Source organism: Syngnathus leptorhynchus, chromosome 21 (assembly GCF_054491065.1).
Source record: "Syngnathus leptorhynchus isolate UIUO chromosome 21, UIUO_Slep, whole genome shotgun sequence".
Classification (NCBI taxonomy): domain Eukaryota; kingdom Metazoa; phylum Chordata; class Actinopteri; order Syngnathiformes; family Syngnathidae; genus Syngnathus; species Syngnathus leptorhynchus.
In genome coordinates, this window is record NC_141215.1 from 1,945,873 (window position 1) to 1,970,922 (window position 25,050).

At 42.9% G+C, this 25,050-nt stretch overlaps 1 protein-coding gene across 1 annotated transcript; it reads right to left on the reverse strand.

The window, feature by feature from the left end:
- Positions 1-1,996: 1,996 nt before the first annotated feature.
- On the reverse strand, positions 1,997-24,928 carry sema3aa (sema domain, immunoglobulin domain (Ig), short basic domain, secreted, (semaphorin) 3Aa). Its single transcript, XM_085902113.1, has 17 exons — positions 24,787-24,928; positions 14,256-14,416; positions 13,080-13,142; positions 9,228-9,347; positions 9,002-9,092; positions 8,809-8,928; positions 7,747-7,889; positions 7,546-7,660; positions 7,402-7,471; positions 6,168-6,312; positions 5,478-5,697; positions 5,303-5,394; positions 5,190-5,231; positions 4,820-4,977; positions 4,136-4,203; positions 3,918-4,063; positions 1,997-3,827 (listed from the first exon to the last, which is right to left on the reverse strand). The coding sequence occupies exons 1-17, from the start codon at positions 24,890-24,892 to the stop codon at positions 3,195-3,197; spliced, it is 2,493 nt and encodes an 830-aa protein (XP_085758239.1). The 5' UTR covers positions 24,893-24,928; the 3' UTR covers positions 1,997-3,194.
- Between the last annotated feature and the right edge of the window lie 122 nt (positions 24,929-25,050).

A 25,050-nucleotide genomic window follows, 5' to 3' on the forward strand; every position in this document is an offset into this window, starting at 1 on the left:
CCACTCACTGAAATACCACTTCTTTTATGCACGTTTTCTCCAAGCTAACGGCTAACTTTATTGCCGTTATGCAACAAACACTTAAAACACTTATCGTATTTTTTAAATAACGTGTATGCATATATAAATATTGTGATCCAATATATCTGGTTTGAAATTTACTTTTATTATTATTATTTTAATAAACATTCATGTTAAAAGTTGTCTGGTGTTTTATTCCTTGATTTTATATTGGCCAATTAAAACATAAAAATCAGACATTTGGTTAACTGCTTTATATGACTATGTATGTGTTTTACGTTATGAGCTGGCGTCCTCCCAAATAACAAATGTCGGCACAACGGTTGGTTTTTTTTCCAACCTTTTATTCAAACACAAACACATTCGGTATAATAACACCATCAACTACAATCCAACAAATACAATATTGAAACATCAACGTGTGACGGCTGGCATAGCAGCAACGCTGTCTGACACTCGTGAATCTTCGCGAACGAACCTGAAAAAGGGAGTGTACCTAATGGAGTGTCCTAGTGACGTCACAGATCAAACAGCCAATCAGAAAGTGGGGGTGAGGGTGGGTGTGGCACTTTTCACTGTCATTTAAGCTTTGACCATGATTTTTCCCTAATGAAGTGGCGTGTTATTAGGAACACCTGAAAATGGCGGTGTACCTAATGGAGTGTCCGAGTGACGTCACATCAAACAGCCAATCAGAAAGTGGGGGAAGTGGCCTGCGATGAGGAACACCTGAAAATTGTGGTGTACCTAATAGAGTGTCCGAGTGACGTCACAGATCAAACAGCCAATCAGAAAGTGGGGGTGAGGGCGGGTGTGGCACTTTTCACTGTCATTTAAGCTTTGACCATGATTTTTCCCTAATGAAGTGGCCTGTTATTAGGAACACCTGAAAATGGCGGTGTACCTAATGGAGTGTCCGAGTGACGTCACAGATTAAACAGCCAATCAGAAAGTGGGGGTGAGGGCGGGTGTGGCACTTTTCACCTTCACTTAAGCTTTTTCCCTAATGAAGTGGCCTGTTATTAGGAACACCTGAAAATGGCGGTGTACCTAATGGAGTGTCCGAGTGACGTCACAGATCAAACAGCCAATCAGAAAGTGGGGGTGAGGGCGGGTGTGGCACTTTTCACTTTTATTTAAGCTTTGACCGTGATTTTTCCCTAATGAAGTGGCCTGTTATAAGGAACACCTGAAAATGGCGGTGTACCTAATGGAGTGTCTGAATGACGTCACCGATCAAACAGCCAATCAGACAGTTTGGGTGAGGGCGGTGTGGCACTTTTCACTTTCCGTGAAGCTTTGACCACGATTTTTGATGATTTGATTTATGAAAAAAAAAAAAAAAAAAAGGATCAGTGTGGGCGATTCGTTAAATGATTCGTTTGAACGAATCTTTTCTAAAGATTCTAAAGATTCAGTTCACTTAAAAGAACTGGAATGCACATCACTATCTGTCACTAAGTGATCGGTGGTACGCCCAACACACAAATAACGCATTCTCTCTCTCTCTCTCTCTCTCTCTCTCTCTCTCTCTCTCTCTCTCTCTCTCTCTCTCTCTCTCTCTCTCTCTCTCTCTCTCTCTCTCTCTCTCTCTCTCTCTCTCTCTCATGCTGCCACTTTAATGCAGTTGTCCCATGTAGCCACAAGAGGGCGACATCAAACTCAAGTAACACCTCAATTCACTGGAAAGCTTTTTTTAGTGGAATGTGCTTACGCTATAAAAAAAAACTGCGATAGCAAAACTGAAACACCCCAACCACAGTTTAAACAATACAAACACAAACCTGGTAATCACCATACATCATTTATGTATTGTATGAGAGAAAAAACGGACACTTCGTTTGTAACAGATGTTTATTTAGACAACCGAATGCATGCCATAAAGAATTGTGTTACAGCAGCTGCAGTCACATTCAGTGTTCCAACTGAAAACTGAATTAGGGATACACTAAACGTCCTTGATTTTCGGGGGGGGGGGGGGGGCAGCTCATTATGTTGTTAATAACAACATTACTCTTGTTGGCATTTGAAGGGAAGTCCTACACAAAACACTTGAGACAGTAAAAAAAAAAAATTGTAGGCAGCATTCACATGCAATATAACATGTCTTCTCCTCGGGCTAACTGGATATTTGTCTGCGCTATTTCTTACAGAGATTCACAGCTAGAACTGGTTTTCTTAGGGGGAGTATCTTACATGTAATTGAACAATGCGTATGGATGTGGAGGGAACCTAAAAAGTCCTGAAAAGAAAATGAAATTGTGCTTTTCGTCACTAGGCCTTATTTATATTTATCTATATATTCTGTATTTCTATCCTGAAAATGAAACAAATCCCATCAAGTTGGTCCAAAGGTATTATTTAACCGCTGTTTCCCCCAATATACTGACGTGCCCCACCCCAAAACAGCATAATATAAAAAAATAAATGCAACCCTTTCACAAAACAAGCAATAAATAAAGATCACATGGTGTTTCCTGTACTGTATATACACACAGAGAGAAGCTTGTCGTATATATATGTACATTAAACAAGTGTGTTTTGCGGATGGAATAAGTTACACAGAGGGGACAATGAGACCGCCGCAGTCATGTTGTGTGGCTTATATAAAAACAAATTGTTTCAGGATGTATAAAAAAAAAAAAAAAAATAGCCTGTAAAATAAGTAGCTTATTGAACACATGGATGGACAACAACATGCACGATGCTTCCCACTGCATGTGATGCGACATGAAGATTTTTTTTTCCTTGTCAGCAAACAAGAGTTTGTTCCATTCGGTGTTAGGGGGGGGGGATCACATGCTCGAGTCCTGCGGAGAATGTGCTGCTTCTTTTTCACTCCGGAATAGTCCGCCGTCTTCCCGTCTTAAACCGCGTTTAAGTGTGGACTAGCTTATGTACATACAAGGAGGCGCATGTGTCCGCCGGGCCGTATCCATGGCGACCGGCTACGTCCTCGCACGTTTTTACATGTAGCTTTCCCGCTGCTAATATTCACAGCTCGTGTGCATGTCGTGATGTGTATGTGTGTGAGTTTGTGTATGGAGAGGTGACTGAAACCTGAAATGAAGATTAAACTCTACAGAATGTGTGCTTATGCGTGCGTGTGTGCATGTGTGTGTGTGTATGTGCTCGTCTTTGTGCTTATTATTTGGTGTTACCCTTGCCCTTCCTCAAACGCTCCTTGGGGGTCTTTGCAGCTCGTGGGTTCTCCTATTACGTCCCTTCTTGTTGTCCTGTATGCGTCGCCACTTGGCAGCGTGCTGCGTCCCCGCTCGGGCCACTGCCTGCCCCTTCGGACCGCTCTGCGTCTTGGGTTGGTTCTTGGGCACCTGGACGCTCAACATGCCCAAGCCGGCTTGACTTTTCTGGTTGTCGGCTCCGGACTGGAGCCAAGCTTTGCCCTGCGGGGGAGCGGCTTGCAGCTTTTGTGCGTTCGGAGCCAAAGCTTTGGGCCGCAGCGGCGGGTTGCCGTTGGGCGCCTTCGCCTTCTTAGGCTTTCGCTCTTTCTTCCAAACGCGGTCGCAGAATTCCTCCACGCTGTTGAGGTCCGGGTGATCCAGCAGGGACAGAAAATCCCGGTACCACACGCGTTGCTTGTCGGGGGGCGGCGCCCCGGCTCCGGGCAGCCCCGGGAGGATGTCACCCAGCCTGTGGGCGGGGATGACCTGCAGGCTAAGACGCAGCAGTGGTTGGATGAAGCCGTGCTCCACCGCCTGGCAGTGGTACACGCCCGTGTCTGACTGGGACAGACTGCGGATGAGCAGGCCCTGGTCCGTGCGAAGAACCCGGTCGTCCATCTTGATCTAACAAGACGCCAAAGGGACAATGAGTTAACATATAGTGTAAAAAAAATAAATAAAAAAAAGTTGGGTGAACTAGCCAAATTAGCGCACCTCATGCTTGCGTTCACCACCAGGTGTCTGCAGCTGCCAGTAGATGAGCGCCCGCTGAGACTTGGGGCTGCACTCCAGGAACATGCTGCTGTTCTCCACGCCGTAGACGGCACGGTCCTCGACGCCACCCAGGCCGTCGACGTCATCTGAAGAGACGTCGACGTCAGACACGGGCCAAACACCAAACGTTTCATTTATTTTATTTATTTTCCACAAACCATGGTGCTGAAGATCCGAGCATTGGGAAAGTGGGTCTCCATTCCTGATGTCCTGTCGTCTTGTGCGCCTGTGAGGGCAGAACAATCAATTGAATCCTGTACCTCACCCATTTGGCCTCTAGGGGGCAATGTTTCCAAATGCAAGCGCTCAGTGAGAACCTATTATTTCCTTCTCCTTTGCTGCTAAACTACTTTAGTGAAATGGGGGTTGAATTTAATCACTGTAAACCTTCAGTGGCCTTCGATGAGCCATTTCCATGAAAGTCCTCCTTTATTCTTTTTTTAACGACAAGAGCGAGAAATGTCATCGTCAAGATTTTACCGCACTATTCCAGTTCCTCTCGTAAAAAAATTTTTTAAAAAAATGAAAGAAGAGGTGAGCCAAAGGTGAGGGAAATAAAGCGAAAGCTGCTCAGAAATCGGGTACGACTGCATAGCCCCACTGGGATCATTACTGGACTTCAGAGCCCAAAAGGTCCATGTTGAGCATTACATTTGAGGGGGCTACAGGGGTGGTACCCCTAAAACTGCCTCAGCCTCATCTGCTTCTCATATTTGCAGCGTAGAAGAATGTCAGGATGCTCCTGCGCAACGTCCCGACACCTAATTACAAGTACAGAGATGTTCTGGCCCTGCTTTGTGTTTGTAGCCCTTTTTTTCTGGTGTGCGGAGGTGGTCCGGTACCTCTTGGCGGTGGGAAAGTATCTGGAGCACTCAGTGCCGTCCCAGGCGCAGTACGGGTCTCGGGCCAGGCAGCACTCGGCGCAGGCTTTGCCGTACACCTCGCAGCGGTGCAGGGACATCTGTGACACGCCCAGCGACGAGCCCAAAAACAACTGTTGCTGTGGGATGCAGGAGGCAAAATAGTGCATGAGATAACAAATATATATAGATAAGTATTTTATATGAGTATTTTTTTTTTCCATCAAGTATATGCTACATCCAGCAATTAAGAAAAACTCACGATTGGGCCTTATTTGGTTGAATTACAGTAGAACAGGGGTGCTCACACTTTTTTGCAAACAGAATTTCAATCTGACTTTGTGTAATTTACCTGCTTGGTTGACAGCTCCATTGCGGTGATGGTGGTTGGCTCCTAAAATAAAACACACAATGACATTCAATTGACCCAGCTTCATAACAATAACAATTATTTACAAATCATACCCTGAAGACGGTCATTTCCTCCAACACGACCTCCTCCAAGTCATGCCAACTTTCCCTGGGGATGGTTACCACCTTCAGCACAGTGCCCATATCTACAAAAAAATAATTCAAATTTAAAATTTCCCATTGGCTTCCCATCGGAGTGCTCATACAGTAGCTAAAAGGTTAGCCGTACCCGTGCCGATGAACATGACGTCGTACTGGCCGTCCTCGGCTTCCACGCGGTCCACCACCAGCTGCGAGAACTGGTAGTCCACGTCGGTGCGCACCATGATGGGTCGCCCGCCGATGGGGTGCACCGGGTTGTACATGGCTGGGTGGCCCCGGGCGAACGTGATCACATCGTCCGGGAGGTCTTTGGTGGAGTCGAAACCGCCAAAAGTCTTGCTTGGACACTGAGGGCCAGACGCAGAAGGATGTTGAGTATCAAGGGATTTTGTAAAAATATTATTGAAAATATTTATTTATTTATGTGTGTGTGTGTGTGGGGGGGGGGTGGATTGTGGAAATAAAGTATGTTAAGGGTGGGAAACAATAAGCCAGAATTGTGTTGAGGTTATAGTTCTGCCATTGGGTGGCATTAGCGTTTTATGTTGGAACAAGAACAATTTGTTTCTCTTTTCAAATTAAGAGCAAATTAATTGGAACATAAAACTGAAAAATGAAGTAAATCGTGGATTCCTGCCCATTTTGTTCATTGGAAATTACAACTAGCTCCCAGTCGCCACACTTTTTCATTGACATCATATTAATTATTACTAAATTGTGTCGGATGCATTATTTTTCTATTTAATGACTTTGAATACTTGATCCATTCAAACTCTGGTCTTTTCAAAATGTACAAAATGTTGGACCTGACACTCACAGTTCCAGGTCGGGGGTAGGGAACCCTGCCTTGGAAGGGCACCCACTGGTATGTAGGTCCGTCCCTGTGGGCGTAGGGGCCCAGGAACACCCTCCGGATGTCGGCCATGTTGTACATGCACACCGCCGAGCCTTTGAAGATGTTGCTGCGGAGGGAGAAAAACCACAAATGTGTACAGGAGACAAAACGAGACAGCAAGACGCAGGAACGGATCGGAATATTTCTTGATTGCTTCCAGGTTTTTGTTTTTTTTCCCCAACAGGAATTTTGGCCTCGAACTTTGCTTTCCAGAGCATCCCTGGAAGTCACGTTGGTGGCTTCCACTTGCTCCAGAAACCCATGAGATCAATCAATCTTATAAAAAAAGAAAAAAAAAGAAAGTGGAAGCCCTCAATGCGAATTTACGATCCGTCTCAGGTTATCCAAGAGGCAGCGCTCGTTGGAATCGGAAATTTCCAAATGTGGGTTATTTCTGTTGAACGCAGCACAATCGTGCCGCGTTCATCCATCAAATTTGATGTCAAATGGCGGGAAGGCAAACCTTCCAGCATCATTCTTTTGTTTCCAAGCCGCGTCCGACTAATTAGGCGAGCGCACGCCGAGTCGGCAAAGCGCGGAAGATGAATGGACGAACGCTTCCGAGGTGGTAATTCAACAGAAATTCAATTAACGCAAAGGACGCGGCGGGCGCTTTTCCTCGAGAGGAACATCTGTTTGTGCGGATATTCCACCTCACACAATTCCATTCTGAACGCACACTTAATCAAACATAGATCTGTCAATGGCGGCGCCCCATTAAGCAGCTATATTAAAAGAAGCTGTGCTCTATTCATCTCGGGAAAACCGGCCGCTTAGAAAACCAATTAAGTCTCTTGTACTCCCCAATGCCCCTTAATTGAATTTAATGTGCGCTTCTGCGTGTGTGTGTACGTGTGTCTTGACCTCTCAGCTTGAGTACGAGCTAGAAAATTGATAAAAGCCATCCAATGTGGTTCCACTGAGACGCTTTGTATCATTAGCGGTGATTGATGGTGTTTGGACTGATGTTTCCGACATATGCAAATGAGTTATATGAGATAAGAGTTATATCCGATAAGTACGACCAGATGGGGTCTTCGTATTTTAGGTTTTAATCAGATTCAGGTGATCTCCCGTCTGTGAGTGGAGAAGCGCCATCTGGAGTTGAAATTTTTGCCAAAGGCTTGTTGGAGAAGAGCAGATCTGGGTCGCATACCTGGACGTGGTGAAAACGGCGTAGATGAGCGGATTCTTGGGGTCCTTGGAGCTCATTAGGAAAACGTCCTCTGAAAAAAGGCACATGGTGGAAACGTTATCCTTGAGAAGCTTTTTGGAGTGCGTTGGAGTCGCAGAAACTCACGCAGTTCGTCAAAGTGCGTGTCGATGCCGTTGACGCCCGGTACGGAGCACATAAGCCGGGCCTTGAGGAAGGTGGTCCACTTGTTGACCAGGCTGCGGTGACCTCCCATGTCGTTCTGCAGACAAAGATTCAGTAGATATTCCCTCAAAAACTTGAACCTGTTGGTCTAGGAAGGACCCACGAGGAAATCTTGAAACTTACCTTACACAGTTGTCCTATCCGGGCGATGGTGGCTTTCCCCGTGTGTTCTCCATCCATGGCGTTCTCTTTGAAGAACAAAAAGATCTTGTCGTCCTCAGGGTTGTCGCTTTCGGGGACCAAGTGAATGCCGACGAATCTCGGGTCTAAAGGTGGAAAAAGCGAACAAAGCTGCCATTAAAGGAGTCTAAACAAAGCCACATTTGTTCAAGGAGACGCAGTTTTACACCTCTGAAAGTGATCCCCCGTGATACCCGGCGCGCCAAATCCCGGCTAAACCGCACATCTAAACCGCACTCACTCAAAGACACATGGTTATGATTGAGCCCTGTACCTTCGATTTTAAGAGTGGGAGGAAATCAAAGACCAGAGACTTCCGCTCGTAAGCGGAGAGGCGTAAAAAACAAATAATACGGTGCTGTGTTACGTCTTTCAGGGCTGTGAAAAAGACGCCTCAAATAGGACGTGGATTTATAAGCCTCTGCTGGAGGCAGGTGCGAGACCTCTGCGATGAATCAAGCCCCCGTAGAAAATACGCGTCATTAAATCAACACTTTCATGAATTACAAGTGGAGGTCGTGCAGTTCGCTGCGTGGCACTAAAAACTGGAAGGCACAAAAAAAAAAAAAATGACATTACTTGGACAGAGCATCTTTGTTATATTATCGTATTTTCAGCACCTGTAGTTAGACAAATACTTTCCCACTTGTGACACATGAACCCCTCGATGATAAATGCCAAAAAGAATATCCCCTAGTTTCGTAATCCCCACCATTATAAAGTGAAAGATGGATGGGGGGGATTAATGTCAGGACAATATGTCATCAGCGGTGCCGAGGCTTCTGGAGTGTATAATTGTTGAAGGCAGTGAAGAAGAAAAAGTGGAATTTGACTCCACAACAGGAAAACAGCTGAGTGGATTAGCAGTGTGGGAAAGCAAAAAAGATGGGAGGGGGGAGCGGGGGGAGGCTGGCGCGGCTCGAGGAAAACTCGAATCCGATGTGATGCTGAGAGATAGCGCTCAATAATCCTTCTGATGCCGGCTTTGGTTTCCCGTTTGCTTACCGTTGAGCCACCTGGAGTCGTGCTGCTCAGTCCTGACAGGATGGTGATCCCCCAGCGTCCGGAAAATGGCAAAGTCCCGTCCCATGAAGTCGGCCGACGTGCCAGAATAGAGCTGCCCGTCTGGCGAGGGAAACGAGCTGTCATTAGGGACTGAAGTTGTTTGCGATCGTCGCAGCCCAAAAACCCGACTCACCGATCAGGAGCGACGCTGAGAGCATCTTGGGGTCGTAAGGACTTTTGCCGCGACCGTTCTCGAAATGCGAGGCCAGCCGGAAGATGTTGTCCTGTCAAAAGCAAGAGTCGATAAATCCTGAATTACGACACATTAACGGTCTGAGCTTCGATTGATGAAATATCAGTATGTGCTTGTCGACTATTGTTGCTGCCTGTACAATATCTTTTGAATTCTAATGCATTACCTCGGCTTTCTTCCCCATTTCCAGGTAAGAGCAGATGGGATGGAAGGCTCCGGTGCCGCAAACAAATAAGTGGGTCTGGTTGTAGGGTTGAAGAACACGGATGAAGTTCGAGCACTCTTTCTGGAAAAGACGCAACAGGGAACATTCGCATGTGAAACTTTTTAGTCGTAAAATATCTTCGGCTATGAAAACGGTAAGGAGGCTAATTGAGACAAGCGTGATGTTAGAAAATGGAGTCTAATATAGAACATGGAGAGGCCAGGACTACTCTCAGGTGGGAGATTTTCCAAGAGGAAAAATAAATAATAGCCCTGAAATTTCCGTTGCCTTTTAAGCAAATCCCACCTGTGAGAGAAATCAGGCAAATACACTTCAGAACGGGAATGTTCCACATGTTGGGGGTATTTGACTTGGCACTTAGAGACATTCCCAATGGCGCGAGGCCGTTTAGGGCCATGCTAATCAGCAGGTTTGAGCAAAGTTATTAATGGGCACATATGTTGAAGACATTCAGGATATACTTATTTGCCCTCGTTTACGAAAAGACAACATCTGTAATTTAAATATAGACAGAGAGCCGCCTTAGCTTTGCATGAATGCTAGCAACAGTCTCTCTAAACGGTAACAGAATCTGACCACAGGCCCGTTTGTTTAAACTACGAAAGGAAACCTTCGGGGGCTACATGTGGAGACAGAACATTTGAACCACAATCGTTTTATGTTAGCATTGGACAGAACTAGATGCTAGCTTTGCATGTTTTACTTTCCTTTAGCTATGACGCTAACAGGGTGCTAGCATCGTCTACAGAGGTCGCTCATCTTTGTCGGTGACACCAATTCTTGTAAGCTGCAACTTTTAGACTGGATGTTTTACCAATGGACAGCATTATAATTATAATTTCCTTTTTAATCATCTTTGAGCTACACAGGGTGCTAGCTACGAGTCGCTGTCATAAATCTTTGCCTCGTTCCAGTTGCTCGGAATCAGGAAAGAATATTTGACAATAGTTCATCACAATGCTTGGAAAACACTTTTAGATGGACAAAATATTTGTTAGTAAAGAAAAGAAAAAAGGCTAGAGTTGCCCACTCGCTTGTTTTTTTTTTATTTAATTAATTGTATGCTAGCTCTTGATTACTATATGTATATATTACTCTTTGGTAACTGGGTGCTACCCATAATTTGCTAACAGTTGTTTAAATTTTGTCGGTCAGTAATTATTCTCGCAAAAAAATATAAACATTTTCCTGGAAACCTTTTGATGGACACTAGGCACTGGAAATAAATAGCCTAGCTTTCCCCACTCTGGTACCACTTAGCTATGAAGCTAAATATGTGCTAGCCATGGGTCAAAATATATATATATATATTGGAATGAAACAAACAAAAAATCTTCCACTGAAAGATAAGACTTTTTGACATTTTTACTATCGACTAGTGCGCTAAACGTTTGGCCAGTGCACCCAGAGGGCCACTGCTGAGATCTTACTTGATATATTGTGGCTGACCTCATCCGTGCATATACGTACGTATAGTCTATACACTGCCCCTTAATGATATTCCCCTCTGTGTTTCCTACTGCACACGACATGATTCTCACGCCGTCGTTTAAACGTCAAACCTCCCCCGGTGCGCTTGAAGTCGACCCCTCTTAAAATCTGACATAGGCTGTCTTCGGGTTGAACTCATTAGCGATGTGGGAGGCGGTCTTGTCATCATTGAACACCATCAACGAGTCAATTTGGAGAAAAGTTCTTTGAGGCAGATATAGAAACGGATCTGGAACGTGAATACTGGGACAGACGAAAATTGGTCAAATGGCGGTTTATTGGAATAAAATTTAGATAAAGTGTGAATTAAAATATATCAATAAAAGTACAGTGGACTCATGCGTATTAGTGGATTTTTTTTTTTAAGGAGGCGGGACCTGTTACCCTTAATTTGTGGAAAACTTATTTTCCGCTCAACAAGGCCAGACCGTTGCTTAAAACGTGATCTGAGCACAATTTTAAAGTCATGCAATGATGAAAGTTTCCATTATTTTGATTGGTAATTTCAAATCCTTCTGGAATGACTCTCCAGCCTACCGTATATAAAAAATGTCCCATTAAAGGGAATCACATTGTGTATATTGGGATGAGCTGACTCGATTTTCCCCCAGCTGTTCCGTGCGAATCGTGGGCTGCTGTAAATTTGCGCCGGTGGAGGATTGTTTTTGGAAAAGTGTGAACATTGGGAGTATTGTCCCAACGGACGCCTGGTGCGTTGCGGTCCATCTGCTCCCGCTGGCCGACTCTCAAGGGTAAACATTTAGCGGCGGCACGCAAACGCTTCATCGCTTTGCTAACAGACGACGGCGCAGAGGCCGCTGAGGTGAGCTTTGAAGCTCGATGTAACGGCGGATGACGTGCAATCCAGGCGTGAAATTAAGCTCGCGAGCTATCCAAACACATGACGCAAACAAAGCCAGCGCTGGTAAATGTGTTGGTTAAACTTGCGAATGGAATAACACATCACCCACTTGAAAAAAGACAAAAAAGACGAAAAACAAAAGCAATAAATAACCTCTGTGGGAGTGCGTGCGTGCTATGTCTTCTTGTCTTTTCGATACTGACAAACAACATCTGTTTGGGCGTGCTAGCTTTAGCCATACCACATCACTCGTGACACTTGTATAAATTATATGCGCGTTCATGAAACACAAAGGAGATGCTATTATATTCAGATCAAAGGCGGGCAAAAAAGACTTATAAGTATTAGATATGCTTTGACATACATGTAAACAAGGGTTTGGTAATGCATACGCATAAAATGAAAATATATCAGTAATCTAGGTTGTTGCTGTCACAATAGCGATAAAGAAATAGCAATGAGTATGCTAAAAAAACAATGGGGAAGATTTTCAGCCATACTGGACACAGTGATCCATCAAAGTTAAATCAGTTTGTTGAGTTTATAGTCCCCCCCCCCTTATTTCCGAACATTTTCCAAAAATATGACTTTGGCAAGACGCTAACTGGCTAACGGCATAACAAATAAAATAAAAAAGTCTCCGCCATTTTAGCACACTGACTCAACATTGGTTTGCCGTTTTGTCTTGTTAAATGAAATAAAATAAATATAATAAATACACACTTATTATATTATTATTTCATTAAACAAAACAAAAAATATTTTTCTAAAAACAGACTAATTGGTGGCTTTATTATTTGTATTATGGTTTGGAATGTTTATTTTGATCTTTATCCCCACAAAAATAAAACACTCACTGGCCACTTCCTTATTTGCGAAGGTTTTGGAAAAATACTTAAATACACTCACTGGGTCCTTCCCATATACTAATTTGTTTTAATAAAAAATAAACAAATAAATCACTAAAATATTTTTTTATTTTCGGGAACATTGTTTTTTCAAAACCATACATTGACTGGTCACTATTAAATGCTTTTCTTTTTAAAATTTTTTATTCATTTTTTAAATTTTCCCACAATATATACTCCACTGGACTCTTCATTAGGCACTGTACACAAACATGATTAAATGTAAGAAAGATGCCCCTTTAAAATCAATAGGATACCATTTTTACTGACGGTCACTAATACAATAATTGTATGACTCCATTAGTAGAGAAAGTAGAAATTGGAAAGTAGCAATTATTTGGGACTAATGAAACACCATGATCCACAGTGAGCATCTTTGAAAAGGCCTCGTTTGATTCATCATTTGGATATGTGACAAAATGTGTCCCACGAGTGAACTTCAAAGTCCAAATCAAGGCGCGTGAATGAGAGAGCAAAACACAAAGCAGCTGTATCGATGCGGTCGGCAAACAATGCGATAAGACGACTTACCCCGAGGTCTTTCCCCGCCCACTTGCACTCGTCCCGCTTGGAGGGTGTGGCGGGCCACGCGATCTGAGCAAATGACAAAATGTGCAAAATCACCAGGGAGAAAAAAATGGGAGAAAGACAAGGGACGGAAGGAAGGAGAAAGGGAACACTTGAATGTTTCATGAAACAGGAACGCCGTGAGTCACATTTGTATAATTCAAGAATTTTTTGAGGGGGGGGGGGGGGTTCAAACTGAGCTCGTTTCTTTCTGTCTGACCTCGGAAATCTTTTACACTGTGTGTGGTTCTTATTAAAGTTTCTATAACCAACTCAAACATATGGACGCACTTTGCAGTCGTTTTGACGTGCGAACAGACGATTTGCAGTCGTTTTGACGTGCGAACAGACGAGAGAGCGAGCTCCTTGGAAGAGACGATACACACAAGTATGAATAATGCATTCAAATTGTCCTCTTGGCAAATCCATATGTGTGTGCACATGAATTATAAACACGTAGATTATAAACAGGCCGTGAGTGAGATGTTAGCTGACTCTTTATCAACTTAGCAAAACGTACAATTGTTTGCACAAGGCTTAACATATTAGCATAGTAAAGCTACGTGCGTTAATGTGATGAATGCTGAAAGACATATAATGCTATATCAAATATGAATGTCATTTTTCATTTATACTAGATGCTAAAGTAAAGTCACATGGCCATGAGTTCACATATCGTATAGAAGACTTTTTTTTTTTTCACGGCCATCGGCTGAAAAGGGAAATCTGCATTGCTAATTTCTGGACCAACTTTTAAATTGTAATGACGCAAAGATGAGTACACTCGTTTCATTCCTCTGTTCATCAGCATGTAGCTTGCAGGCTAAAAGAAAAGTGGCTCAAATCAGATAAAAAGACTTAACTTCCAGCAGGTGGGCTAATGGAATTACGGAGGAAGAGACTTTCAAGTTTAAATCAACTTTCCACACTAAAACGAATGGAAACGCCATAATCCGTTCCAGCCATGCAAAATCATGCTTAAAGTCTTTTACAATAAATGCCACCCAATATTCTAGAAGCTATTCATTAGCATGTCTATGGCAGTTTCTGTAATGTGTTCGCATTAAGCTAGCAGACTTTAAGGCAAATTTATGTCGTCGTTTTAAATACACAGTCGAGGCACCTCGCCATGTCAGTTACCTGTTTGAAGTCTCTGTTGATGTTGACGAGGTCAAAGGAGAAAATGTGGTCCTCGGCGCCGACCAGTAGCCTGCCTCGCTCTTCATCCAGCAGGAAGGTGTCGTAGCCGGAGCTGTTGGCCAGCCCCGCGAAGCTCACCAGGTTGTTGGACTCTAACATCTCTGGAAACAAGGAGGAAGACATTTTAGATTCAAGAAAATCACATCTAATATAACTCCCCCCCCTAAAATACATTTTTTACCCTAAAAGTGGCTAATGGCTTCAAAATTGCCTTCAATCAGAGAGGTGGTACTGTTGTGTGTCATGTTTTATCACACACACACACACACAGACACACACAAACACACACATGCACGCACAGACAGGTATGGCATGAACATCCCAGTACGTCCCAATCAGGGTCCAGTGTATTCATCTGTGTGATTGGTTGAATAATTCATATGCAATCATTCTGTCTGTGGATGTGTGTGTTTAACGCAGTATTATGTAAATGAAGACAAAGCAGAGCGTGACTGAATGCTCCGTGTGACACTACATTATTACATTGCATTCAATTAACATTTAAAAGACGAGGCTGGCCGAGCGTGGAGAGGATTTGATGAACAAAAGAAACCTTCAGACATAATAAATGAATGCAGTAGGAAATAATGCATCAGTTTTTATTAATCTTCTTAATAGCTAATTTGTGTAGATTAAAGTCAAACACATTCAATAAGCACTACTTAATATATTACACTTATTTCAACGTTGACATATAGGATAATAATACTTTGAATAAATATATATCTAATCAAATATGACACATCCAACTACTGCTAACAAATGTACAATTTCATGAATCTGTATGCAAATTATGTATTTAATGAACAAATAGGAAAATAAAAGAATGTTTTTTCTTTTTTAATTAATGAGCCAATTTATTGGGAATCAGTGTTTTTCTCTTGCCAAATATTAGAATTGGCATTGACTTAAAAAATCCATATCGGTCAGAACCCTAGCTTTGATATCATAAAATATTGAAGTTAAAGATGAGACACTAGTTTTATTTAAAATTATTAAATAATTTTAAAAAGTTAGTTAAATACCAAATAACAAAAATAAATAACTAAATAAAAACTAAATAAAAAGTCAGTAAGTAAGTAAATAAATAAACAAATACACGAGTAAATAAAAAAAAAAAAAGAATAACAAATATTCGTCTTTTACTTTTTGTAAGTTGCCTGAATGGTAACCAAATCAAGAATTAATTCGTTCAGTGAAATAAAGCAAATAGCGTGCGTGTGCTTTTTTATTTTTTTATTCTATGGCTTAACATCATCCATCATCATCAGCGTCACATATGGAAGAACGCCGCATGTATTTCCACAGACATTTTTGTCCAGCGAATGGTCACGTGATTGACGGGCCGCTATAGGAGCCATCTGCGCCTATTCGGACATCTGCGTCCACGAAGAGGACCGTGGAGGACGATGGAGGAGGTGTAACCCCGGAAAGGTGCTCGTTGGGAGGGGGGTACACACGAATGGGTGTTATGTGAGGGTTTGTACTCCACCGCAGATGGCTTGAGTGTATATGTGTGGGCTTGTGTGTGTGTGTTTGTGGCTTTTTCTGCCACAATGGACATTCCATGCGCACAAACACTAAGCTGAAGGACGCTGTGGTCATTGATGTACACACACATTTTACACAGACACACACAGACAGACACACACGCACACACACACAGGAAATGAGTCGGAGAGAGGAAGTGTAAGGAAATGCCATTTCCAGTCAACAGAACTCGAGGAGGTCGTCTTAAGTTTCACGATGGGAAAGATGCGGCAGGAAGTGGGAGTGGCACGTATTTAAAAAAAAATAATTTTGATTTAAAAAAATGAAATGATTTGGAAGGAAAAATTTATTTGCCAGACATTGATCAATTCTTCTTAAAACAAAGAGGCTTCAGGCTCATTTTACCATTAAACTAAAGAATAAATAAAGCAAAACACACATTGAGCATTTTCGGTAAGTCCACTAGCTTAATGCTAACATGCAACGCAAATAATCGCCATATCGATATCGCGTTACGCCACAAACATTTGTAGACTTTTAAAAAATACTCACAGGCATATATTATTTGTCCTCTGCAAAAAACGACTAATATTACAGCATCTTACTGAGCTGTTGCCGTACGTATCTTTGTAGTAAACCGCCCCCTGGTGGCCAAGGTGCATACGTCAGAAAGAGCAGTACAAAGTCCAATCAATGACCATTCAATGTACTTATTATAACTATGCTTTATTGTAAAGCACAACAATCTGTTAAGATGAATTCACATCACCGTAACAATAACGTATCAGAAAAACGTCTCTTCCATCCCGTTAGCTTCCGATGCTATCACTAATGTCATTGTGCGACACAATCTCTCAATTGTGCTTGGAGAGTCAAAACAGTTGAGGGCACTGCGAATGACAACACACAAACACAAAAACGCTAACAGCATCTTTATCATGGCTGGGATCTCGTGCATGTTTGTGTGTGTAAACTAGCGGGGGGGGGGGGAAATACGGCGACCTATAACCTAAACACGGACACGCTCGCTTGGACGCCACACGCGCCACTAAAATTTGGCAACATAAGACTCATGCCCTTGTGCAAGTTTACAAAACTATTGACACACACTGGGTCACAGTCTAATCTACTTGACGTTTCCTGCTTACGCAGCACAAATTTTGGGAGCGGCGAGCGCATAGTGGGCAGATTGTAACAGTCGCAAAACACACACGCGGTTGACTGAGTGTGAACCACAGTGTTGTTTTATTGTTGTATTCTCAAAACACACACTTGACTAAAGAGGAAACAATGAATTGACATTGTGTGCGGAGAAGTGACCATTTGGCAAACAGGCGTCGATGCCTACACGTAATGAAAGACAAGCCATGGGCAGGATTTCATTTTTTTTTTCCCTTTCATGACGTTGGAGGAGCTCAGCTGTGTGAGCGTGTGTGAAGGAACAGACGATTAATGACAATTAGTTCATATTGCACACAACGCGTTATTTGATATTTATGCTATTTTTGGGTACTATTACAGCATTATGTGCATTCTAACCTTTTTTTAGACTTGAAATTACAACTTGTAATATTAATCCTTTACACTCAACTGTTACTATAACAGCATTATTGTTGTATTTTGTTGTTGTCGTTTTTAATTGAAACAAGAGGCTTTATCGTAATAATTTTTGTACATTTTTCAATTTTATCGGGTGTAAATTAAGATTTTTCATCTAGCTTTTCACATATAGTTTTTAATATTTTGCATAAATGAAATTACATCAATGCGTGATATTTTTGGAATGCTGAAATTCATCTTTTTAATCTCAAGTCATTTTTAAGTTATTGTCACATTATTATTATCATAAAATGCAAATATGGATTTATCAGGTTTTAGAAACTACTGGAACCCTCCTGGTGTTTTAATTTCAAAAAAAGTCGAAGGAAGTTATATTGTTCGATTAACAAAACTGCTTTAGATCCCTTAAAGGGCCTCATGTGGGATATTCGTCACACTTTGAGCTGTACGAATAAATCATTTGAAGGGAGTGTGTTGATGAGGATGGAAAAAAAAAAGGGAGTTGCCGACCTTCAGGCATGATTTGATCTTTGTAAAAGCAAAGATGTGTTGTTCTTGTACGTTTTGTTTGGCGTTTTCCAACCTTCAATTCAGAACTCCGCCCTTTCCTTTTCTTCTCAGTGTGTGTTCGATGAGGTTTCGGCCTCAAAACACAGGTGCGGGAAAAATGGCAAGAAAAAAAAGAGGCATGGAAAATTTGTGCGGCGCTCCACAATGTGTTCAAATATTATCCTAAGCTCAAGGATATCCACACAAAGTTCTCCTCCCTCTCTGGCTTTTCTTCTTCGCGCCTTCCAGGCGAGAGCACAGTAGCAGGTGTGGGCCTGTTGCCATGGCGATGCAGGAAACAACACAACCAGGTGCCAGGTACAAAGATGACAGTTTGCACACTACTCTCGTTTCTCCTGCCACATTTTAAATGGTTCTCATATTTTGGGAGAGTTCGACTTTCCGAAAGCATTGGCTCAAGTGTGTGTCGAATGTCCGAGCTCTCTTATCGGCACTCAAGGGCTGGATGAGTGAAGAGTGGAACAAAAGGAGCATAAAGTGAAACATTCGGCCCTCTGCGACACATTCGGACGAGATTTGCAGACAATTACACTTAGTGGGTAATTTTTTTTTTTCACGTACCCTCCAAAGAAACTGTTTATCTTTTGTTTATGATCATTTTAATAAATACAAAGTCAATGTCCAGGCATGGTAAATATATTTTTTTAATCATCTTTTCCCACAGTATTATATTTTTGTATTCAAATTTTAAAGCTTCTTTTTATTCTATAAATATTTGTATTTTACTTTTAACTTATTTACTTTTGTTTTTTTCCACTGTATTTTTTTCAAATTATTTTTTTAAATGTATCAACAGACAAGGCAAGTTTATTGATATAGCGTAAAAGTGAACTCAATATGTTTTTCACGCAGTTACAAAACATTTAATGATAAAATGTATTCAAATAAAAACTAATTTAGAACACTTTAAAAAATAGAAAAACTCAGACATTTAAATGCTAAGTAGAGAACTAAAAGTAGTTCACTAAAAATACTGGCAGAGAAAGGTTTTGGGAAAATTAATTACAGATAACTTTTAATTTTATTAGACTTTTTTGTCTGTTTTCAATCTATTTCTGCTATTTTTTTATAATTATCTGATTTAGATTTTCCTCAAATTTTACATCTTTACTGTAATATTTGTATTAATTTTTGCCCCCATTGCCTTACTATGTAAAGGGGAAGTAAAAAAATAAAATAAATTACAATAGTATGATGTATGCTGCCCCACGAGCCTAAAAATATTGCATTTTTGGAATATGCGACTTGCTGTTGACTGAAAATGCCATCACAGGTGCCTAAAGACCAATCACCTGTTTTCTGAGTTTGGTCATGTGACGGTCACAATTTTACAATTTTATTGTGAAAGTTTGCTTGATTTTTAAGAGGGGTTCCTAATCCAATGTAATGGCCAAACTATAAGGGACACAGCGCAGCAAGAATTTTGCCAGATATTAAACTCGAGATGACTCAACAAGAGCGTCTGAAAAATGCAGGCGCACACGGAAGCGCATACACGTTCTAAATAGTATTTGAATATGGAAGCTTTTGATTAGTCCGTCTCCTCCTGTCACTGCGCGGCGGGACCACAGCGAGCGCGCCGACCACAGGCAGGCGGGAGGCCCAGTGGCGCCCACCGCAGCGAGCCCACACGTGCACGCCGCTAAATGTTCATGCGACATCCACGCTCTCTGCTTCTCATTTAACACACAAACACACACAGATGGGGTTTGTATGCAAATGCAGGCCGGCTCTGCGGATGAATCAAACGCCGACGCTGCGGTCACGTGTGTCTGCTTCGTGTCGCCGCTGACATTTTATTCCAGACTAATGAGGCGAGGCTGCAGAAGCGAGAGGGCTAAGTGTGGACGGCGAGCAACAATGGCGGTCGGCGCCCCTTGAGAGAAAACAGCGATACGCGTTAATTAATTCAGACTGGGAACACAAGGAAATCTAGAAAGTTAGAAATCAGCTGGCGACACCAGTTTTGCCAAAAACATCATTCACAACAGTTTCACTGAGCAACACGGCATTTGGAGAAGCCATCAATCATGACACGACGCATAAAAATGTCTCAAGGACCCATGTCCAAAATAGTCCAGGAAGTCAGCGGTTTTGGTTTGAAGTGGCCTTTCTGATCATACTTTGCTAAAAAAAAAAGTTGAAAATCTGATACCAGTTTCACAGAGCAATGCAAAATTTGGTCGACCCATCTTTCATAACAGGAGGCACAAAAAAAGTCTCAAGGACCCACGCCTGGAATTCAACAGGAAGTCGGCTATTTGGATTTAAAGCAGCTTTTCTGATTAAAATGCAGGACTTGTTAAAAAAGTTGTGGAAAAACCCTGACACCAGTTTGACCCAGTGACACAAAATTTGGTGGACCCATCTCTCATGATAGGACACACCAAAAAGTCTCAAGGACCATGCTTGATATTCAACAGGAAGTCAGCCATTTAAGTTTGAAGCAGTTGGAGCCACAAGGGAGTTTGTCCAAGTGAGCTCCAATCATAAGTAGGTTCAGCAAATTTCTCCTGTGCCATCTAATGTTGTCAACCATGGAATCCAACAAAAAAAGCCGCCCGACCCCTTCGTCCCATCAAACATGTCCGCGTGTTATCCATCAGTCCGTCACTCCACTAATTTGTAACTTGATTCTACAAGGATCGAGCGGTGCGCCTTCTTCTCCTCTGTGACTGACGAGCATTAGCAGGTGGGAGCACCCATTCATACCCGCGTTTCAGCAAATCTGCACCTCAGCTGTAACTCGAGTCCCTCACGGCAGATGCAAAGACAGCGGCGAGGTGGGCCGTTTCCCCGACATTCATTCGGCGGGATATTGCGGCAGCGACGGCCAACAAAAATCCTGATTGTTGACGTAAATCCGCATTCAAACAGTCTAGACAAACAGGATTGTTTGTGACGGAACTCAACAATAGTAGAACCGGACTATACGCGACATCACACAATGCGACTTCCTGCTTATGGACAAATGGGGCAATTGTAATTAGTAGAAAATGCTACGTTCAGAGTCACGTAATAAAAAAAAAAAAAAAAAAAAAATAAAAAAAAATCGACTTGTTTTTATTTGTTTTATTTTATTATTATATATATTTTATTGCAGTAACCCTGCATTAAAATTTGGTTTGGTCTTTTTAGACTAAATGAATAGAATCATTGTTAGTAAACACACGACATAAAAACTGCTAATATTAACTGACATAATTTTTTGATGACCTGATTTTGTCATGGAAGCATTCACGTTCATCCACCCCCAAAAAAACTGTTTGGTACCGTGAGTGAATGAATGCAAGTCATTCCCTGCGGACGAAAATAAAACACATTCCGCATTTCCACATAATGTGCTTCCCATCGGGTTCTACATTGCTTCTCTTAGTCATAGCGAGTAGATTCTTGCAGAATGTGGAGCTCACTTGGACATGTTTGCAGTAGGGCGTCTGCACCCGCACGCGAGTGAATCAGAGTGGGACTGTGATATATTTGGGTTTAACACACGAGTGTGTTTGGAAATTTTTTTTTTTTTACAACAAACCCACGGCAAAACATGGGTTTGCTGTCGTGGAATGTGTAAAAAAATGGGGCACCCTTGATGAGAGTTAAGCATATCAAGCAGATAGAATGCAAAAACATTCTTAAAGATTTGTACTTTAAGTCGGCGGCGTTGTGGTTTGTGCGTAGGAGGAGGTCCGCAGAGAGGCCGGCGTCTCTAAAGTTGGCGAACACCTTGTAATTATACACATCCGGCACGACCGGGTGGACAGACGAGACAGACAGAAGATGCTCGCTGATTAGCTGACATCCCAAAACGTACACCAGACTCTTTTGGATCCGACGAGGACACAATCATAGAGACTGGCTTATTATGGAGTCCAGACAGCAATAAATGCGGTTCCACGTCGAGAGTCTATTTGAAGCGCTGGAAGTCCGATCCAGATTCCCAGCCTTCTTCACTTCACGGTTGGACTCCATAATTACCCCGAGCTGACAGAAATGATCAGGTTCCCAAAGCGTTTTAGGCTTTAGGGATCACTAGGGGTTCACTGTTTGCTTTTCTATCACGCATATTTACACGGTTTGACCTATAGGAGGCAGTGTTCCTCCTGCTGTCTGTTTGCAGTTTAAGAGGCAGGCATTGTGTCGAGGAATGCATGAGTGCATTGAACCGTGGGAGTAAAGCATTGTGTTCGTAGATGCATTCGTGCGTAAAAAGAAGTCACCGACAAAGTAATGATCCACTTTTTCTAACAGATTGTAAATCGAGCAATCGTATCTATAACAAGGTGGGTGGAGTGAGGGCGTCATTTGTTTTCACTCCTTAGGCATGTTGACAAGCTGCACATTTTTCCAAATTGAGATTCCCATATGTTGTGACTGAACGTGAAGGAGTTAATCTTTTCGGCCGCTTTTCCATTCCACCCTCCATCCTCACCTAGCCATCACTAATTACAGCAGGAAGCCCGTGATTATGTTTACTATCCCTAAGTCCATCTCCACTTAGAGTTCTCCTTTCACCTCCCTTGTGGACTAGAAGTAAAAGTATTTGTCCCACGAGGAGGGAAAAATCATTAACTCCTGCGATCTTCCACTCGGAGAAGCCAGGACATTTTTTTTTTTTTGCCCAATGTCCCAACTGGCCCCCTCTGGGAAATCATTCACTCTGCACTTGCCGCGCCAGCTGTCCCGCGAGGTCTCATTTTATCTGTCGGCCACTTTGCGCGGCCAACTGGCCGCTCGTCACTTCATCTTTTTCCACTTGATCTAAATCAGAAACATAGTCCGACTCCTTGAAAGGTTGTTCTCGGCCGGGCTCTTCCGTTTGAGGAGGCTTCTTCGTGTGCCGGCTTGTTTATTTGACAGTCCCAAAATCACAGGGTCTGCTTGTTCCGTCCACCGCACCGGGGCGTCACTCAGCACCCGTGTGGTCGTTACGCTCGAGAGGATTCCGTCTTGTCGTTTATTTGACTTAATTACTATGCTGGGAGAGGAGATGAGTGACACCTCACTCCACGGCCAGCCTCCCTTCCGTCTGTGACCGTCTTGCTGCCAAATCCTGGCCATGTCCCTCCCTCAAGTCTTGTGACATGCATCAAGAGCGCCTTGAGACACCTGTGGGGCTCGAGAGACAACGCGAGCGACGATGCAAACAATCGACGACAGATTTGTTGCCAGATCCACAAACCAGGTATCTAATTATACGACTGAAAAAAAAAAGGCATAAGACTGAAAAAAGAAAAAGGCAAGTCATCGAGTCCCTCTGCACGTAAAAACAAAGAGGTTGTGCTTTTGAATTTATCACTCATGCACTTAATACCAGATACTGGATGACTATTTCTCTTGAGGAGCTGTCAGGGAACCATTCTCGCATTCTTCACACAGATGGCCAAGGGAGGGATGACATTTTCCCCATCACGCCTGCAGGCTGGGCCTCCACTATGGCACCCACGGGAGGTATGACTCGGATCAGGTGAGTCCTGGCAGATTTATTCGTGTTCTCCGAGGAGCATGCATGAAGCCTTTCATTCTTCAGCTTTCCAGGCTTCGGTTGCCCAGGTAACGCTTCATGTACATCTCGACTGTCCGCAACTGATCAGCGCTACTGTCAGAAGCCTTCGCTTCTGATCAAGCCGCACAGATTTCAACTCGGCCAACCACCCACTTTGCACCACCGGCGATTATTCCGACTCAATGAAAGTCGCCGTCTCGTCTCTTGCCTACGCCAAAAAAAGGCTGAGAATCGGTGCCCAAAAACAGGGTCAGAGTGGACACAAACTGTGATAATGGGAAATATATCACACCAAAATTACAACCTGGGCTTCGTCGGAAGGATGAAACATGTCATATAGCAGGCCGCTAAACATAAGTTACAGCAAACAAGACGGTTAAAGATAGAACATCAATTAGAGTGGCAAACATCACATTCACCTCTTTCACGAGATCTCTAAATATATTTCTCAACGAGAGCAAAATTATGCCAGAGACCAAAGCGAGTTGAGCACACAAGGGAAGCTTCCACCACAAAGTCCTGTTGTCACTTGCAAATTGACAGCAATTGATCATAAATTTTAAGAGGGAAGGTTTTTACGAGGGAGACTAAAATAAAGAGACCACACTCTCTCTTGGCCACTTTGGATCATGTTTTTGGGCGAGAACCACAAGAGCCTTTCTCCGAATCTCCCATAAGTATGCTGAAAATGTCATTTTTCCAAGTGAAGAGGAAAAGTTTACTATTAGAGTCGGATTTAGCAAGGAGGTGAGGAGGAATAAAAATTGGAAGAAACAACAGGAGGCGATGACACATTTGCCGTGTATGTCCAAAAAATGCACTACTCAACATTTCAACAAAAAAAAACAAAAAACTTCTGCAGACATATTTATTCAAAACTCTGCTTCCTACATAGCTAAAAGAAAGGATCAGTGTCTGAAATGACCCCCCACCCACCCATCTTCTACCTTATTTGACGTTGGATTTTGGGACAGAAGCCATTAAAACAGAGGCTCTGTCCAGGGCACTTAACAAGGCTGCACAGGGGGAACAAGGGCCAATATATACATTTAACTTCAGGCAAGAGCTCTACCTCGGCATATGGAACCAATCTGGACATTGAATAGCAAATTCTAAGCAAGAGAAACTCTAAGTAACAGAGAAGTTAATGGGGAGATGCTTTTGCAGGCAACCGGCGACTTAAATAGCCGGGCAAAATTAGAGGAGTAAAAAAAAAAATCCTTGTGAGCAAAAAATAGATGAAAAGAAAAGAATGAAAGAGCGCCCGTGGGCAAGAAAAAGACTAGACGAGCCTTGTGTTGCCAAAGTCCCACATTACCCGGGAGACTGAAACGAGAATGGGCTTACCCTTGTAGGACAGCTTTAGCCTGGGTACATTGTGCTTGGGCTCTAGTCCACTTCCCGGCTGTACCGCCCCGCATAGCAGCACCACAAAGCCAAACAGGTAATCCATGGTGCTGGAGTGCTGCCGGCTGGCCTCCAGACCAGGGGGGCACTCACAGCCCTACCAGCGCCCCAAGACGAGTGGTTCCAGGGGGGGGGGGGCAAAGTGACAAGCCTGGAGAATCCCTCTTGGGGAGTATGGAAAGTGACCCGATCCAGGGGAAGGGG